This window comes from Arachis stenosperma, chromosome 3 (assembly GCF_014773155.1).
Source record: "Arachis stenosperma cultivar V10309 chromosome 3, arast.V10309.gnm1.PFL2, whole genome shotgun sequence".
In the NCBI taxonomy this organism is placed as follows: Eukaryota; Viridiplantae; Streptophyta; class Magnoliopsida; order Fabales; family Fabaceae; genus Arachis; species Arachis stenosperma.
The window spans coordinates 167,654,893-167,676,012 of NC_080379.1; the positions used below are offsets into that span (position 1 = coordinate 167,654,893).

A 21,120-nucleotide genomic window follows, 5' to 3' on the forward strand; every position below is an offset into this window, starting at 1 on the left:
ATCAGATAACTTAATTTTTAGTATCTAATATTTAAAATAAAAGACCCATGTTTAGTTATTTATTCTAATAATAATTTAATATTAACTGATTTTTATTAAACTTATCAGCACCGGATATTTGAAGATTATGAGATTTGAGTTTTAGTAGGGTTTTGTAATTGTATGATTGATTTATTAAATGGAATATAATTTATATACTATAGTTTAATTTTTTTATTGTTAAGTTTTTGGCGTGAAGCAAAAAATTTCTATGCATTATTTTAATTTATTTTTAATTTAAGGGAGTAATTTATTTTTATAGATGTCAAAAAATAATTTTGTAAAATTCAGTATTTATTTATGTTAGATATCATTCTGTGCTTGAAAGTATAGTTTTAATTTGGAATTAAGTTTTTGCTTTGTCATTGACTTGATGATAAAGAAATAAAAGATAAACAAGATAGGAATTAAAATTGAATAGAAATAAAAATGATAGATTGAAATTGAGTAGAGAATCACTCTACTTCTATCCAATTTCTTGACGTAACAAGAAAGGAACTTCTCAACCTAACTTGTCAACGCTATAATTTGGGAATTGAATCGAAGGGACTCCTCAACTTTCTACTCAATTCTCCGATGCAACAAGAGAGGGACTCCTCAACCTCAATTGTCCACATCATGGTTTCATCACGAAACCAAAAAGAGGTTTTCAAACCTCTAAATCATTCTGTATTTCCACTATCCTAGTTTATGAGGTATTTATAACTTCTTATTAGATTAAAATATAGAAAATTCTTAGTCCATAAACATAAGGCCCAATCTAGTAATTAAATAAATAAAATCAAAATACATCTAATTAAATTAAAATATATTTTACTAATATCTTCTAAATAACACTTGAACTCTTTATATCACAAACATTTGAAGCACGTATCTTTCTCCTCCTCTTCAAAAAAGATTCATTCTCGAATCTTGTAGGTGAAAAAATAGTATATGAAAAGGACAATAATTACAAGGAAGATAATTTTTTTCTTTTTTGTATATTTTTATTTTTTTGCCCTGCATGATTTTTGTTATTTTTTTAAATAATAAAATTAACAATAATGACAAAACAATAATAAAACGCAAACGCAAACAAAAACACAAGAACTTAAAGAAAGACACGACAGACATTGGACTTTTTTATGATAAAAAAAGAACAAATATATATTAATAAAAATTAATCTAATACCTGAGTTCCGATACCAAATGATAAAGAAATAAAAGATAAACAAGACAAGAATTAAAATTGAATACAAAGAGAATCACTCTACTTTCTACTCAATTTCTTGACGCAACAAGAAAATGACTCCTCAACCTAACTTGTCAACGCTATAGTTTGGGAATTGAATCGAATGGACTCCTCAATCTTCTACTCAATTCCCCGATGCAACAAGAGAGGGACTCCTCAACTTCAGTTGTCCACATCATGGTTTTATCACGAAACCAAAAATAAATTTTCAAACCTCTAAATCATTCTATATTTTGACTACCCTAGTTTATAAGGTATTTATAACCTTTTATTAGGTTAAAATATAGAAAACCTAAGTCCATAAACATAAGACTCAATCTAGTAATTAAATAAACAAAATCAAAATACATCAAATTAAATTAAAATATTCTAAATAATATAAACTAATATATTCTAAATAACACTTGAACTCTTCATATCACGAACATTTGAAGTACGTATCACTTGAGTAGGTATGCAACTGCAAATGCAAGCTATAATGGGCTTCTTCTGCTTTCTGATATGCAAAAGGCGGCGGGATGCTAATAGTATTGTGAGTTATCTCTTATATTTTAATTTTATTTGTAATGTTACACATTCTCGTTCTATTGATTTGGCCATCTTAAAGGGAGGGGGAGGGGGTTGCATTGGGTAGGGGGAGGGATCCAATGGGAAGGGAGATGGAGGAGGAGTCTGTGTTGGAGAGGGAGAGATTAGGGTTTGGGGGGTGATTTGTCAGGTCACCAAAATACAGTAGCCATGTTAGCATTGTCACTACAAGAAATAAGGGGTTTAGCCACGAAAAAAATTGTGGCTAAACTCTAAAATAACCATAGCAACTATACATTGGCCACGAAAGAATATTTGTGGCTAATCGGGGGGTTGCATTTTCAATTTGCCACGATTTTAGCGTTATTAGCCACAATTTTAAACATCGTGGAGACCTTCAAAGAGCCACGATTTGTATATCATTGTCCACGCATAATGACGTGGCTAAATAAGAATAATTAAATAAAAAGTATAATTCTACTACACTTCATCCGTAGTTAATTTGTGCAGGTCGGATTTTTTAGCCACATTTTTTGTGTGGCTAATGTTGGATTATTTAATCACACTATTTTTGTGGCTAACTCACTATATTTTTCACATACAATTCAGGGCTAATTTGTGCTAATTTGCTCTAATTGAACAATTTTATTAAATTAAAATTATATTTATATATATTACATTAATAACAAAAATCAAACTTTTTAAATATATAATATCTAACATTTTTCCATAAAAAAATACTAATAAGAATTCAGTATAATAATAATAATAATAATAATAATAATAATAATAATAATAATAATAATAGTCTAAACTTATATATAATAAAAAATAAAATTTTTTTAACATAAATAAAATAAATTCTAATCCCTTCTAGATTAAATATATTTGAAATTTCAACTATTACTTATTAAATATATCAATTAAATGTCTAACATATCACTGGATAAACTAGACACTTTATCACTGTATTTTGATAACAAAAATTTGTACAGAGCTGCCATATCCATAGCTTTTTCTCTAAAGTTTCATCAAGTTTCTCTAAATTTATCACACATCATACATTTTCAACACCAAAGACCTTTCCAATTTACAGCGTTACTCTACGAGCCATTACACCCAAAAATCGTATCAATAAATTTACGTCATTATCTCGACTTTGTCCATGCCCATCCAGTTCCATAATGTCTTTTTCATCCATTTTCAAATGCCAAACTTGAATTGTCGTCCTTTTGCCAGTTGTAATTTCTCCCATAGAAGTGTCTGCAATGAATATAAAATTGAATAAAAAAATAAACTAAATATTAGAATTCAAAAAATCACGTAAAAAAAATTGAAATTTCATATACCTTTGACATTCACAACTAAAAGGTCATTATAATCTTTTCTCGTAGGTACTGGTTGAGACTTATTTCACCCAAACCTTCTGCAAATTCTTTATTGTTGTTGATATTCTGTGTTATCGTAATTCTGCTAAAAGGGTCTCTTCTGAATTATTATGTTTTTGTTTCACGAAAAAATCTACTAACAAAACTAACAAATAACAAAGAAAAAATCGGTATTTTGAGTTTGGAGGATACCCTATCATATGATAGGATTCATATAGTGTGGTTAAAGAGAGTGCTTTTAAGGTGCTGCAGAAAAGTAGGAGTTAAAAACAACGTGAATGATGGAAAGTTATATTAAAATTTGTCCGTGATTATTTTAACTTTCCGCCAAAAACTACTTCAGAAGTTAAGCGTACATTAAAATTTTAAATTTTAAAAATTCAGCTTGACCAATGTTGTTTAAATTGTCTTTTAACTTTCTTTAATCTTAAGAATATTTCTTTCATCCTACTGTTTATTATTTACTAAATATACTTTAAATTATTTTATTTTTAATACAATAGTTATTTATTTATTTTTTAATGGTCAAATATAATAAAAAATTTAAATTTAAATTTTGATTTTGTAATATTTTTATCTTTAATTTTTATTACAATGACAATAAATAACCAAAAAACTACTTTAATAAATATATGACCCTCACAATCTCTCATTTCATGCAGTTGATAGTTGATAATTTAAACAATATACTATTATTTAATTATTTACCTATTATACATGAAACAATATAACAAGAGTTATACATTAAGTAAATTTTGTAAATACTTTTACCTGAAAATTTTAATGTTTAATAAATTTTAATTACTAAATTAGTTACTAAAATTTTATTACATTAGACAAATTAATTATCAGATAAAATTGTTATAAGAAATTTTATAAATTAATTTCTTTGTTACTTAATAAAATTTTAAACTTTTATACAAGTGACTCATAAATTAATTAGTATTAATTTTTTTATAACTGAAAATAATGGTAAAATAATTAATTAATGGAATATACCAATTAAATAATAGTAAAAATAAAAAATTTAATTCATAATTTCACAAAATAATTTTTAAAAAGATAATTATACATATAATAAGAGTACAGTACCCACAAAAATATATAATATGTACTAAACCATATAAATAAAGACTAATTTTTTTTAACTTATTCTCATTTTTTTAAATTCAAAAAATGATAAATAATTTATTTTTAATAAAAACCAAAAAAATTTTTATACTTACAAATTATTGAAATTTTTATTATCTATTCAAATTATATTATTTTAGTTAAATAAATTTTATCTTTATAATTAACTCAAATATTAGAATATTATCTTTATTTTTATAATTTTTATTTTATCTAAATTCATTTTTTTATATTTTTAGATTTAATTTCATAAATATGTGTTAATGTTAGAATATTAAAAAAAATACTATACATTAATAAATTTATTTAAAAATTAATTTATTCAAGACAGAATAGCCATAGTACGTTAATGTAAGCAAGAAATACAGCTACGAAAAATATTGTTTGTAGCAAAAAATTAAAGTTTAGCCACTGTCGTAATGTTTCGTGATAAATAGAAGACACGTTCATTTATTTTTATCACGATTTAGTGTTCGTAGTTAAAATTTGGTGGCTAAACACCGTTTTTGTGGTAGTGTGTGCTTGTCGAAAATTTGCTCCGGTGAGTTCGGAGATATGCTTGTCAAATTTTAAAATTTTTTAGGGACTATTTTATCAATAACAAAAGTTAAGTACCATTTTATCAGCGACATAATCTTTCGAGTATCGATTTAGTATTTACTTCTTTATGTAAACTATTAATGAATCATACATCTCAATTATATTCTTTTAAGAGTTTTAATGTATAGACAGTGGAATGTTAGCATTTTTAATATATTATATAATAGAATGTTAGAATTTTTATTTTTGTTATTTTTTCTTTTATATTTAATGTTTAAATCTATTGTGCTGATTGAGTATTGATAATACAGCTAAAACGAAAATGATGTCAAAAATGAAGTAGAACTTATTAGTAGTTTTTCACATAAATATATTTTCAAAGAGTTTTTTGAAAAGATTTTCAACTTTTATCCATTAGGTAGTGGTCTATATATGTAAATTAGATTTGTTGTATTATTCATTTTCTTTGTTATATCAAATAAATCAATGTGTTTATTCATTGTGTTTTTATCGTGTAATATATTCATGCTGCTTTATGCAAAGAGTTCAAACCTTTTGGTGTTAGAATCGTATGAACTATAATTAGTTCTGATTCTTCTACTAATAAAAGATTTTACTTTAAGTTTTTCGATAATTATAGTAGATACAAACTAAGTTTAAATTTGATTTTAAATGGATGAATTTTATTTTTGTTTACAAGTAGTGATGGACCCAAAAAATTTATATTAGGAGACAAAAATAATACACATTACTATCAAAATATATATTAATTTAAATTTAAAAATATAAAAGTGCATATTTTATTTCTGTCATTTGAATTATAATTTGAAATTTTGGGTCGTTATTTAGGAACAGCTACCAGACTTTTCATATTGAATTTTAAAAACTTCTTTTTATTAGAAGAGATTAATGGAGTGACTTTAGATTCTAATGGTAGCTTTCTTTTAAAATATTTTTTATTACTATTTTTTAAAATAAAAAATATATATTCTAAATTAGTAAATTAATCAATTCATTTTAAAAACTTATATGCAACATAATTATATATAATAGAATAGAACGAAAGATAAACAAATAAATAATAAGGATCACTAAATTGAGAATAAAATAAAATATATAAATTCATGAAGAGAATAAAAAAATAGATTAATACCTAAATTATAATTGTTTGAATTAAAATTTGTAATTGAAAATATCAAAAAGAGAAACAATGAAATTGAAAGCTACATAAATTCATAGAGAGCTATATAAAACAAAATAGAGAATTTAAAATTTATCTTTTGATGAAGAGAAGATGACCACTAGAAAAAGAATGAAAAAAGAAGATTATGAAACTAAGAAAACGGTTTAAGAAAATAAACGAGTGATGGCTGGAATTTGAGAATAGAAGAAGACTAAATTTAATTAGGTTAACTAATAGTCAAAATAATAGAAAGATAAAATGAATTTGAGACTTTAATAATTAAACTTAATTTATTTATAATTTGTTTGTAAAAAGTCATTTAAAATTTAAAATGAGACATATTATATATATATATATATATATATATATATATATATTATTTAAAAAAAAAATAAAATGGGAATGAGAACAAATGCTCCCTCCCCTATGCTTGAGTCCGGCCTGTTTACAAGTTTTAAGTCGGGAATATTTGTATATTCAAAACTTTATCAACATATCTATTTAAAATTGATATACTCAGAAATGTTGGAATATAAATGTTTAATCATATTATTTTTTTATTATTGAACTTTAATTTATATAATATAATATAATATAATATAATATAATATAATATAATCGACTCAACTTTATTATATTTAGTTATAAATCTTACATTAGTATAATTATATTTGTATATTACAAATTTAAATATCTCTATATATACTTATATTATATTTTTAGCTTATAATTTAATATAAAATTTATCACGCTACACAATTATTACTATGGTTATTAATATTAGACATACAGGTGGTGACAATATATAAGCTTTATAACAAATTAACATGAAAAAGTGTTTTTTATTATGTAATATGACATAAAAAAAAGTTATTAACATTAATAATTAATATGTAAAGAATGACTTCAGTTTTTCATTTATAAAAAAATATTCGTATATCTTAAGTTAATTCAATTAATAGTACACATTATAAATGTATGTATAATATAATTTTTAATTCCCGTACTTAATACGGATTCATTCACTAGTATACTAAAAATTTGAGATAAATATACGAAAAAAATTTAAAAATTAAAATTTATTAATTTACAAATAATTATATATAAATAAATTCAAGAAATTATTTTAAAATTTTTTAAAAATTATTTTATATTTTATGTTAGAAATTAATTTGTTTAATTAAATCGTATATGTAAATATTTAACGGTTGAGAATTAATGTCCTATTCATTTCAGCAGACCATTAGTAATTAACGAAAAAATTTATATTATTTAACAGAAATAAATATTATAGATTATTTTATATATTTTTAAAATTAAAAAACTAAAGTATTTTTTTAAAAAAAATATTACTCAACTATTAGATATATAAAAGATATTAAACAACTAATACTTTTTATTTTTATCTTATATTTAGACAAACTTTAACAAATTTTCTACTTTTTATACTAAAAATATGAGCTCTATTATTTCTTTTTATACTCATGTTGATTTTATTTGTGTATTTTCCTTCGTTGATAAAATAGACTTAATATTACGTGTACACGTGCATGAGATGAGTCAGCTGGGAACGTCTAACGTGTTGATAGTTGATAACGAGACAACCCCACTAATCCACTATGATATTATCGAAACTTGTTCCAAGTTCCAACACAATCACGAACCATGCATTGTATCAATCAATCAAGAGATTTAATAGTCCATAATATAGTAACGTATATCGCACGATAACAATTCAAGAGTCGGAACGCAGAAGTGCAAAACTGCAAATTAAATGTGCAATTGAAAGCTATTTCGAGCAAATTGAGTACACAAGAGGAAAGCTATTTATTATTTTTTGTCATTAATTAATTATTAATATTTAAAAATATAAGATAAAATATATTATTAAATTATTAAATAAAAAAATTAAATTAAAAAATAAAATAATAACAAATTAATAATAAAAAATAATAAATTTTAATATTTTTTGCATTTTTATTATAAAACTTTAATCTTTACTTTTTACTCAACAGTACTTTTTACTATCCTAATATTATCCTATTAAAATATTTAGATATCAAATTTATACAATTATAAATTATAATATTCTAAAACAGTTTACATTAAGCTAAAAAATTTTACGAATTTTCACGTAAAATCCTTTGCGGATTGTGCTTTCAAGGTTAACTTTAAACCGCGATAGAGAAGAAGGAATAAGAAGGATCATGCACAAAAACTGAAGCTGAAAAAAACACGCTATGGCCTTATGCTTGAACACTAGGGTTTATAAAATGCGTTTTTGAGTTATTGAGTAGCGGATTATAAAATAAGATATGTTATACATACAAGCCTTTTTAATTTATAAGTGTTATAATTTGGTATAAGTTTAATAAAATACACGCACATTATATTTTCATATTCAAAAGTAAATACACGCATGTTACTCAACCATTTTCTATTTTCAAAACGTGCTATTCACCGTCATAAACGACTTTTCTTCTTTTTCTTCGATGAAAATCACAATTGTCATTTTTTTTTTGTTTCTCTTCCTCCTCCTCTTCTTTCTTCTTCTTCTCCTCATTCTTTGTGTTTCTTCTCCTTTTTCTTCGCGTGTTTCATCTTCATTATCGTATTTCTGATCCTTCTTCTTTTGATTTTACAACATTATGTATTTTTTTTCTTTCTTTGATTTTTTTCTCCAAAAAAAGAATTATGAGAATATGAAATAAAAAGATAAAAAAGAAGAAGCAGCAGAAGATGAGGAGGAGGAAGAGGAAGAATTCTGAATTATGCAGAACTCATCAGAATAAAAATACACCCAAATATCTTCGTATTACACCCAAATATTTTCGTTTTTACACCCAAATTTACTGCAAATACAGAAATGAGTTATGTTACGTGTACACTAAAATTAGCCACCAAAGTCAGCAAGGGCTGTAAAATACATCCAAAATACACCACAGAAGGGCTGCAAAATACACCAAAATACACTATATTAAAACAAGTATAAACTATAGAATACAAATACAACTATAAAACCATCATAAAAAATAATAAAAACCAGATTCATGAATTATAACTAAACAGAAACTAAAACAATTCAACTAAAAGAATAAGACAATTCATCTTCCGTCAAATAAAAAGTCATAAACTGTAAATATACCCAAATTTTTATAAAAATACACCCAAATATTTCTGATCTACACCCGAACGTCTGATATAAAATAGACAAGATTATATTAATTCTAATAAGAACTAGTACATTAAATTCAATTCAAACAAGGAATAATTAACAACAAATTTTACAAGCAAGATTCACGCACTAATTCATCTGATAATTTGAAATTGAATTATCCATTATCTTCAAAAATAATTTCAGAGCTTTATGTCAGAAAACAATAAAAATCAAGAATAACGAAAAAAGAAAACAAAAAAATCAAGAATAACAAAAAAAAAAATAGAAAAAAAAGCACGTAAATAAAAAAAAAAAGTGAAGACAAAAAATTCGATAAAAAAACAGAATTCTTCTAAAAATTAAAAATCTATTAGAAGTGCGTAAAAGATACGTCTATAACAAACACGTTTAAGCGTTGTAGTAACTTACAACCGTTTATGCATAGCATAATCATTTTTAACTCTTCTATTCCTTTTTTTTTTATTAGTAATGTCAATTTTTAAAATAAATCTTGTTTATTTCAATGAGCAACTTAGTTATTTATTATTTAATATTAAAAAAATATGTTATTTTAAAAAAATTAAAGTCTAATTTGTCACCTTTTTTATAATTAATAGAGACTATTTTTTTAAAATTATAAAAATAACATATAAAAATGATAAAATATATTGTAGAGTTTAATTTTGATGCGTAATATATTTTATAAAGTCGTACAATTATATTTCTTCTTTTGAATAACTATTTAAAAATATAAAAAGTTGTTATTTTTTAATATGACATTATATAATTAGATGCATATATAAAATTATTTTATATTAAAAATACATTAAAATTAAATTCATGTTATATATCAAAAAAATAAAAAAGTTTATTAAATTCTTATTTTATTTTTATTTGTTATCTTATTTTAAAAAAAAAACAAAATTTATTATGTTTATTTTTTTAAGTTAGTTATACTTATCATTTTTTAATATAATCATTTAAATATTCTGGTTGTTTTAGTTTATTTTAAAATTTAAAATTAGTTTAATAATTAATATAAATAAGTAGTATTATGTTTTTACAATACACAATAACAACGATACAATAATAAAAAAAAATTTTTATTCTTTCATAATTTTATTATAATATTAAAATTATAGTATCTTTTTCAAGAAAAATATATAAATTATTATTTTTTGATGAAAACACCATAATAAATATAATTTCATTCTTTTTATATATTTAATACTTTTTTACCTCATCAAATAATTCATCATTTTTATCTTATCCTTTCTGTTCGAATGGATCTAAATTATCACTTCTACGTCCCCTCTCTTATCACGCACCTCCCTCATTGTACACAAATCATTATAAATTCTCACAAGCTCCTCATCAACGTACCTCTCTTATAGTCTTATCCCCCGTGATTATTGTTTTTCCGTGACATTCAAGAACTCGTCCCCGTCACAATCAAAGTTTGGACACTTTATACACAACACGAACATCCATTTATTATGGTTATGTTATGTATATATTAAAAAGATAATACTAGGTAGGCAAAAAAAAAAAACAGTCAGAACTTATCTTATTTAGTATTTATTAATTGTCGCAATAATTAATAAATGTTAAATAAAGTAAATTATAATTATTTTTGGCTAATTTTCTTTGGTTACCAAACATTTTTGATATTAAAATTAGTTACTAAAATCAGTCATCAATATAAAATATATATTAAAATATAAATACATATTGAAAATAAATTAAATTATACATATATTTATACATAAATATATTAATAATTAATTTTAATGGTTAATTTTAATATATAAATAATATTTTTTATTTATATTTAACATATATTTTGTGAAAAATGGATTTTCCTAATTTTATTTCAATAGAAGGACTAAAGTGTAATATTTATTTTTTAATATTTTTTTTAATTTTATTTGTAAAATTAATAATAATAAATTATATTTTATTTTTTTAAGTGAAAAAAAATTAAAAAGATATATTCTATTTTATATTGGTGAGCTTACTTAATTGCACTTTTTAATTTCTATATGGATCAAGAGGGTGTGCTTTACTGGATTATGGGAACCGGGAGGGGTTTACAAGGATGTGGTGGCAGGCCTTGTAGAAATCGGACCGTGCGACAGCAGGCTCGCAAAACGGAGGGTCCGATTTGGTGCCTAGAAAACGGATGGTCCGTTTTGTTGCATGGTGGCCACGCGTCGAAAAGTTGAAGCTCCCCAAAGAGGTTGCCCCACAGACGAAAGTGATGGATGCATTAAGGAGTCTCACCCACCATCCGAGTTATTTCATTCAGCTATCATATTGAACCTCAAAACTCCATGGTTGTGCTTGCTTCCTTTGCTGCTGGTGGGTTTGCAAGGTGAAGAAGACAACAAAATGCCGAAAAAAAATAAATCTAAAGATGTTGATCGCTCTAAACTTCATATAATGCACTATCTTAGTCATTCTGAATATGTAAGTTTATTTTATTTTTTTTGTAAATTTTATTATTATAAATATTATTGTTAAAATTTAATTATTGTTATTATTGTTAAGATCTGAACTTAGAATTAAGCATAGAATGGTTAGGACTATTTCTAATAATTTTCTTTAAATTTTTCATGATTTTCGGATTTAAAAAAAAATATTATTAGTATGCATGCTGCTCAGTATTATTATTGTTGTTAGTGTGTTTATGGTATGAACATTGTAGGAGGGGGCTATGTTGCAGTTTAAAAAAAAAGTAATTTTATTTTTTTTAATTTTTTTATTATAATTATTATTATAATTTTGAAAGAAGGAAAAATATGAAAATATATAAAAAATAAAATAAAGTACGTTAACGGAATTGTTATTAATTTTTGTATAAAAAAAACTTTTTTTTGAAAATTTTAATAAATATTTAGTTATTTATAATTATTATAACATTAAATATTATTGTTGTGGCCTTGCAAATTAACGGAATTGTTATTAATTTTCGTATAAATAAATTTTTTTTGAAAAATTTGATAAATATTTAATTATTTATAATTATTAGAACATTAAATATTATTGTTGTGGCCTTGCAAACTGGAATAAATAAAAAAAAACCGAATGCTTATTATTAATTTTTGAAAGTGTGCTACTTTATTCCTAGTTAATTGTAATTATCGTTCTTAGATAGTTAATTATTATTGTTATTAGAATATATTTTAAGAAGGAAATGACAGAATTTATTAATATTTTTGAAAATTTAGTTATAGTTATAGTTAATAAATAATTGATATTACAAATGATAATAATGTTAAGATTTGGTTAGAAAATTCTTTTCCATATCGCAAATAGATAAACAAATACAACATCTTAAGTTTACTAATTTTGTTAAGATTTCATTAGGAATGTATATATATGTATTATGAATCTATTTTTATCTGGTCATTAGTTAATGTTATTAATAATTGATTGACTGAAGCACCAATTATTTGTTTTAGTCGAATTATGTTAAAAAATCTATGACACTGGTTTGAAGTAATATTTGTTATTGAGTTAGATGGGCAGATTTTGTTAATGAGCGGCCGTAGCTTAAAAAATATTGTCCTCTAGTAGTAAGTAATATAATAATAGTAGTTTGGAGAATTACGTACCTGAACTGATATAATCTGGGAACTCCGGAACATGCATGGCTTCCAAATCCAAAACTCGCATGAATGATGGCTCCTCAAACGGCACATTGTTTGCCAGTGCAGTTGCCACGTCAGATACATCCGGAGCTATAGCTCCCTCACCTGCAACCCCATCTCCATCTGGACCAACAAATTCATAGTTGCTTTCAAACTCATCTTCACTGTCACTATTGTAATCTTCTCGTAAAATATTCTGGTCGGCCTCAGATTGCTCAAACTCAACATACAGCTCGATGAACAACAGTTGACTCCGATTTTCAATATACATGGAAAACATTTCCTGCATGCTCGCTTCGTCCGTTACATATTTCGTTTGAAACTGGACGAATCCACCAAACACTTGTATAGGATATCTATACAGAATACAAGATATTCTTCTTGCCCTCTGAGAATTAATCTGTTCACAGATCACACCTTTGAACTCTTCAAATGAGATTGTGAAAGGAATCACAACATCTAATGGATTTTCACAAACAAATCTGACCCCTTCAGATGTTTGTAACAAAATCTGACCAAAGTAATACACCTTTAATAATACTCTATCACTCATTTTTCTCAATCACATTAACAAACTCATAAACTTTGATTTTGGCTAGTAAAGGATACATGAACTAAGAACCAGACTAAAGAGACGTTGAAGGAGAAGAAGAAGAGGATGCGAGTTGCTCTTAGGGTCAGATCCGGTTTCACCAACTTTTATTTAAAGCCCAAACAAAATCGGACCATGCGATTACGTGTTTTCCATTCAAAAAAATCATAAAAAAAACATATCGGACCCTCCGATTTCTTAACCCAACGAAAAAAAAAAACTTCCCCTCCATCAACTCGGACCCTCCGATTTACTTCTTCAGGATTCAAACCATCTCTTCCTTCACAAATCGGACCTACCGATTTGCTGTGCCAAAATTGAAATTCAAACAACTCGGACAGTCCGAGTTGTTGAGCCCAAAAGTAATGAAAAGGCTGCCCCACATCCTTGTATTGCACCCCAATGCCTCCATATCCAGAGAAAGCACACACAAAACCACCATATAGAAAAAATTGAGCCACTTAATTGCATTTCATCTGATTCATGGCAAGTGGTACGTGGATGCAAATAAGTAGGGATGGGAGATTCTGTCGCGCCCGCGCGCGCACATATATATGAAAAAGTTATGAGGATAAATTACTATGAAGTACGGATATTTTGTTAAATTATTGTGTCTGCGTATTAGACATATTTTAGATACGACGTTTATCGATTTGATATGCATGCTTGCGTGTCTTAATAAAAAATAAATTTTTTTTTTCGGATACACTTAGACACATCTAAATACCATCACGTATCAGCGTATCCGGTCTTATTCTTAATATATATTCTTAAAATAAATTTAAATATAAAATATATTATTATTTATTAAAACAAAAAATATTTTAAATATTTGATATAATTAAAATAAAATATTAAAAATAATTTAAAATTTTAATTTATATTTTAATATCAATAAAATATTAAAATATCATTACGGTTTATCTAAAAAATACTTTATATTTTATATGTATGCGTATCCTGTGTCATGTAAGATTTTAAAATTCGCGTATCAACGTGCACCGTGTCGTGTCCTGTCCTGTGTTCGTATTAGTATCTGTACATCATAGATAAATTATGCTTTAAATTTATATCATCTTATTATAAAGAAGGATAAATACGATAGAATAATAAAATGTTATATTTTTTCTTAACGCTGTTGTTGCTCGATGAAAGAAATGTCAACAATCGATTTGATGTTAGTTTAGCAATTTCTGAGATTTAAGGAAGACTTGATTGAAAGAGAATTGGTAAAAAAATTTAACATTTGTTTATATGTTATTGATTTATAAAAGACTCAGGTTAGTATTGATAGTATGGTGCGATTCGATTTGAAATTGATTTCGACTAGATAGTAAGACAGTTTTCTAAAATTAGAGAACATAGCTTAGGAGACAATTATCAAATTGTATTTGGCAAAAACAATTATTTATTTATTTTTGAGTTATCGTCATCGTCATATCAACATAGAATTGGTAAAAAATATTTATAATAGAGTAGCAAATAAGAGAATGTTAAAAATTCTATATAGAAATATTCTCATAAACTTTCACATCCTAATGATTTTCGATTTTATTCTCAGTTAATTTCTGTAAATCTTTTCATGTTTTTTATTTTTCTTTACAAATTTTATAGTTTATTTTTTTGCACGTTATATTCTAATTTTATTTTTAAATCTTTTTATGTACTTTTGCAACTATTATTATGCTTAGTAAAATTTTATTCACCTTTTAAGCATTTAATTTTATAAGTTAATTTGATTTCAATTTATTAGTTCATCGTTAAAAAAAATAAAAGATCTTTGTTTTTTTTTTATCATAACAAAGTAAAGACTTTAATGCATAATAAAATTAATATTTACAAAAAAGAGTAAATTTGACTCTCAAAAATTAAATATTAAACCAATCCAAATATTTTCACAATAATTAAAATTGTGAAAAAATCTGCAAAACAGCCGATTTCAACGAAAACTGCCATGATAAAAAGAACAAATGGATCCAGCTGCATTAACTGATTCTTCTAGATGTAATATTTGTTAATGTCACTATTAATTCGTACTGTGTTGCTCGACGTTTCCCATTCAATAGTCATCCATAGTAGACGTCACTGCTTAGAGCATATAACCCAGCACTATATTTCGTATTAACCAAACCCCTCTCATCATGCACCACGTGTCCAACGAAGAAATTTAGAGTGTATTTAATTTTTATTTTTAGTATTTTTTATTTTTTATCTTTTATAAAAAAATAAAAGATAAAAACAAAAAATAAAATTTTATTATTATTATTATTATTTTATAAAATTTAAAAAACAAAAAATATTAAACATAAAATTGAAAAATAAAAATACCAACTAAACGCAACCTTAGTTTTTGACTTGCATGTTTTAGAATAAGAAATAATTATATATGGAATGACTTTTTTAAGGTCCTAATTTGGGCTTGTTAGTTTTCATTGCAATCTTATAAGATAGTGTGTGATTTTCTAACTTTGATTTTGGGTGAGAGTGACTTTAACTTAACTTTACATAATTGTATCTATATATTCCAATTGATGTGCTATTATTATTATTTTTTTAGTGAGTGTGACCTTAACTTTAGGATAATTGTGTTTATATATAATTAAAGAGGAATGCTACACGTACAAGTCATTTGGTTTATAAGTCATACAAGTTGAGAAAAATTTAATAAAAAATACGCGGGCCCATGTACGATTTTTATGGCGTGCTTCGCGTTCTTCCTTCTCCTCCTCCTCTTCTTTCTTCTTCTTCTACTCTTCTTCGTCTTTTTCCATGAAAACGAGTTTCTTATCAAATTTGTTCGATCTCTTTCGTGCATTCTCTTTTTGCCTTTTCATTCGTTATTTTATCCGTGTTTATCATTGGTATTCTTGCTTTGTTTTTTTCGATTTTCATAGTTTCTGAAATCAAGCTTTGAAATCGTTTGGAATATAATGGAACTTCAGAAATACACTCAAATGATTACAGAAATACATCCAAACGGTTACAGAAATACACCCCCAAACGGTTACAAAAATACACCCAAAGGATTACAGAAATACACCCAAAGCATTACAAAAACACACCTAAGAATTTAAAAAATACACCCAAAATTCGTACACTTTATGCATAATTCAGAATTCTTCCTCTTTCTCTTCCTCATCTTCTGCTGCTTCTTCTTCTTCTTTATTTTCTTATTTCATATTCTCATAATTCTTTTTTGGAGAAAAAAATCAAACAAAGAAAAAAATATATAATGTTGCAAAATAAAAAAAAGAACGAAGAAAAACACGACAATGAAAATAAAACACTTCAAAAACAAAGAAGAAGAAGAAGGAAGAAGAAGAAGAAAAAGAAGAAGAGGAGGAGGCACGGAGAAAGAAGAAAAATGAGAAGAAGAAAAAGATGAGACATGAAAAAAATAAATAAATAAATGACTTATATGATTTGTATGAGAAAATGCTTGTATGTGAAAAATTTCTCATAATTAAATTGACGTGTTATTTTTCCCCCCAAAAATGCTATATACGGTAAACACTAAACAATCGATCATTAAATCATTTACTAGATTGTGTTTTAACAAGTATAATTTCATATTTATATTGTTATTTATATGTATTTTTGATATATATGTAATTAAGTATGTTGTCATTACAAAAGTTTACAAATAATTATATATAGAATTTTTTGTATACAAAGGATTTTTTAAACAAAAACAAGAAATTATACATAAGTTTATTTGTACTTTTATTTTGAATAAACCACAAATATTCTGACTTTTTTATTTTAAAGATAAATAAGTTTTCGACTAATTAAAAAACTAAAAATATCTATTACCTTTTAAAACGTGAGACATTTAAATTCTTTTGAGAAATTAATTTATCTTTATATATTTTAAACAAAAAAATCTCATATTTTAAAAAATTAAAAATACAATCTCTTCTAATTAAAAAGTTATGTAACTATTTCTCTTCTTGTCTAAATTTTTTATCCATTTGGGTGACATTTGTGATTTCAGACGTGAGGATGTTTCTCTCCTAAAATATTTTGCCTATAAATCCTGGTTGCTGGTTCCGCATTCAATTACACTCTGCCTTGTGGTGTGGTGTGGCACTCTTGAATTGAATGTAAGCCAATGAAACCATTCTATCCCTGTTTCCTTCTTCATTATGCATGCTCTTCCCTCTTTCTTTTCTTTCTCAGATTATTGCTGCTGTTCATGCCTTTTATTCATGGCTGCCTATTGCTGTTTAGCTTGTTTATTTTTTTGTTAATAAACACTGAATTTTTCCCCCCTTTTCTATACATAAGAAGTTAATCATTGTTTCTCCCCCCTTAATCAATGTTTTTTTATCAGTTTATGTCATATTTCTTTTCAGCTTTTTGTGAATTTTGCATCATGATTAATAATTGCCTCAGAAACATACATAAATATATGCAAAATATCTCTATCTTAATTTATAATTAGCTGATTAGTGGTTAATAATAAGAATTTTGATGACAGGTCAACTAACAAAATGTGTGAGGCGATTTCATTGGCAATACTACTGCTGGTGTTAGGCAGTCCATGCTCAGCTGCTTTTTCTTGGAAGACTGAGAATAAAATTAAGACAGCAGTTCATCTTTCCCCCAAGATTGAAATAGGACCGGGATCGGTTTCGAATAAAAATTACTATGATATTGATTTTCCAAGAGGTCATGTTGCTCTCAAGGGTTTCACTGCTGAAGTTGTTGATGAAGCTGGAAACTCTGTACCCCTCCATGAAACTTACCTCCACCACTGGGCTCTTGTAAGATACCGTGAATCCAAGTCTAAACTTGCAACACACGCAAGCTATGATCCTCATCGAGTTCTTCATGTGTCAGACTCAATCTCAGAATCAGGGGTTGTGAGAAATAGTGGCATATGCCAGGGAAATGTTCTTGGACAGTATTATGGAATTGGATCTGAAACAAGAGGAACAAATACGGATATTCCAGATCCTTTTGGGTTAGAAATAGGCAATCCTGAAGAAGGGTATGAGGAGAAATGGATGCTTAATATCCACGCCATCGATACGCGAGGTGTAGAGGATAAGTTGGGGTGCACTGAGTGTAGGTGTGACCTTTATAATGTTACAGTCAATGAATTTGGCAAGCCTTTGCCTCCAGATTACATAGGGGGTTTGAATTGTTGCTATCATGAGACTCAGTGCAGGTTGAAGAAAGGATTTCAAGGTCCCAAGAGAAGCCTTTATTTGAGATACACAGTGAAGTGGATGGATTGGGATGAATATGTTGTTCCTGTTAAGATTTATATAATTGATGTGACTGATACTTTGAAAATTTCAGATACTTCAAGTATAACAAGCTCAGATCATGATTGCCGGGTGAGTCATGAGTGACTGAATTCTTAAAAAAAAAATTGTTAGGTGGTTACATCTAAAATTGAGTCTATATTATTGCTAATGAAAAATAATCTAGATAACAATTCTTCTTTGTTACAGGTTGAGTATGAAGTAGATCCTTGCAACACAGACACCAAGAAAGGTAATGATTGTCTTGATGTGAAGAGAACAAGCCTCCCATTTCCAAAGGGTGGTTATGTTGTGTATGGTGTAGCTCATCAGCATTCAGCTGGAATTGGAGCAACTCTATATGGACAGGTGGTTAATGACTATTCTGCCCCTTAAACTTTAAATATGTGTAGCTTGTGTTCTGAAAGTTGTGCAAACTGGTTTTCACTTTTCAGGATGGAAGGGTAATATGTACCTCAATGGCAAATTATGGAACTGGAGATGAAGCAGGAAATGAGGCAGGCTACATTGTAGGAATGACCACATGTTATCCTAAACCAGGTTCTGTAAAGATCATTGATGGCGAAAAATTAACCCTGGAGTCAAACTACAGCAGCAGCACTCGAAGTCACACTGGAGTCATGGGGCTTTTCTACCTACTGGTTGCAGAACAGCTTCCTCATCAACACTACTTCACACATTCCTCTTCTTTCTTCAGGAATAGGAATATAAACAATGTATTTAACTAATAGGAGTGGTGTGTCATGTAATATAATATAAATATGTGAAAAGTAAAACAAATAATTCAGGTCATTAGGGTGAAGAATATATACTTGTGTTTTGTTGAAAGGAGGATGCTCCCATAAAGATGTATAAAACGTCTTTTTGTAAAGACATTTATATGTTTATTGGACGTATTAATGAGCCGTTTATTTTTGAATTTCTTAATAAACTATAATAAAATCGATTTTTTTATAACAATAACAATAAACTAAAGTGTTATTAAATTCGGTCGAATCGATCAATTTACATAACCTACTAGGTTATATTTTTTTTAAACAAAAATTTGAAATATATTTGTCTTTTTATTAAAAAAAATTTAAACTTGATTCGATTTAAATTGTGTAAATTGATCGGATCAAATCGGGTTTAATAATTATAGTGCAGACAATTAGATATATTATTATTGTTATATTATTGTTGTTATAATAAATCAATTTTATTTTAATTTATTAAAATATAAATTATTAATCAATTTAATAAAAATATCTAATAATATTATAATATATATAAACGTTTTTAAAATATTTTTAATATCTTTATCGAGGTGGTCTCTTTATTGAAAAGAAGCCTTGCCTTCATGGCATGTCATATATTTATTGGACGGTGAATATTTATCTATAATTATTTTTATATGAAATTAATATTTAAAAATTATTAAATAATAATTTAATTAAATATATTAAATATTTTTTAATTAATAAATTTACGTAAAGATAATTGTATATAAATTTATGCTTTGTTGTATACCACATACATAATACAAAATTGTTTTTGTTATCATTAATACATGATGGTTGCTCAAATAATATAGAAAGTTTAAATTGGTAAACAAAATGTTTTTGGTCAATCGGCGTTGATTAAAATAATATAATTTCTATGGTATTGCGCACTCTATTTCTGCCTGATCTCGTTGTCTTCTCCGCTTCCGTGATTGAACAAAAGATCTTTGAAAATAACAAAATAAAAATTGTATATTCTGGTTGTGCCTTTAAAATTTACTTTATTGATGATAATATTAGAGATAACAACAGATTAATTGTTTTTGCATTTTTTTATTTTAATGTATGTATTATATTTTTTCGTGTTATTTTATTTTATTTTAGTGTGTTGAGATTTTTTTTCTTTGTTCAAAAGAAATCTAGTCATGAATTAATGATTAATTAGTGTGTTTTTTTATATGAATTTAAATTTTTTTATTTTAAACGACAAATCAGATCTTTAAATTTAAAAAATTAGATAATCAAATTTTTATAGTACATAATAATAAAATAATATTTTTTCGTTCGTCCGATTAATATGTTTAAAATTTTTTTTAATATTACTATACAAATTTAACTTTCAAATTTCTATTTTTTAAAAAAAATCAAAAAAATTTAAAACTACAAATTTAATTCTCATATTTTTTAATCCATACAAACAAAAAATATAAAAATTATATTAAATTTTTATATTATTAAAAAATACCACTACAATTTCAATACTAAAAATAAAAAATATTTTTATTTTTTAACAAATTCTTTTTACATGTATTTATATAATAAATTTATTTTATCTATTATATTATATATAATTTAAATTAAATTATATATAAATTAAAAAATATATCTATATAAATATTAAAATATGTATTATTTTTTATTTAA

General features: G+C 25.5%; 1 protein-coding gene across 1 annotated transcript; it reads left to right on the forward strand.

The window, feature by feature from the left end:
- Positions 1 to 17,390: 17,390 nt before the first annotated feature.
- Positions 17,391 to 19,607, forward strand: LOC130969575 (uncharacterized). The gene is made up of 4 exons (XM_057895361.1): positions 17,391 to 17,545; positions 17,923 to 18,787; positions 18,905 to 19,063; positions 19,150 to 19,607. Coding segments are annotated over exons 1-4 (1,320 nt in total). The 5' UTR covers positions 17,391 to 17,543; the 3' UTR covers positions 19,444 to 19,607.
- Positions 19,608 to 21,120: the final 1,513 nt, after the last annotated feature.

Coding starts and splice junctions, on each gene's coding strand:
- LOC130969575 (XM_057895361.1), top strand. Junction 18,788..18,904: donor GCTCAGATCATGATTGCCGG/GTGAGTCATGAG, acceptor TCTTTGTTACAG/GTTGAGTATGAAGTAGATCC. Junction 19,064..19,149: donor GAGCAACTCTATATGGACAG/GTGGTTAATGAC, acceptor TTCACTTTTCAG/GATGGAAGGGTAATATGTAC.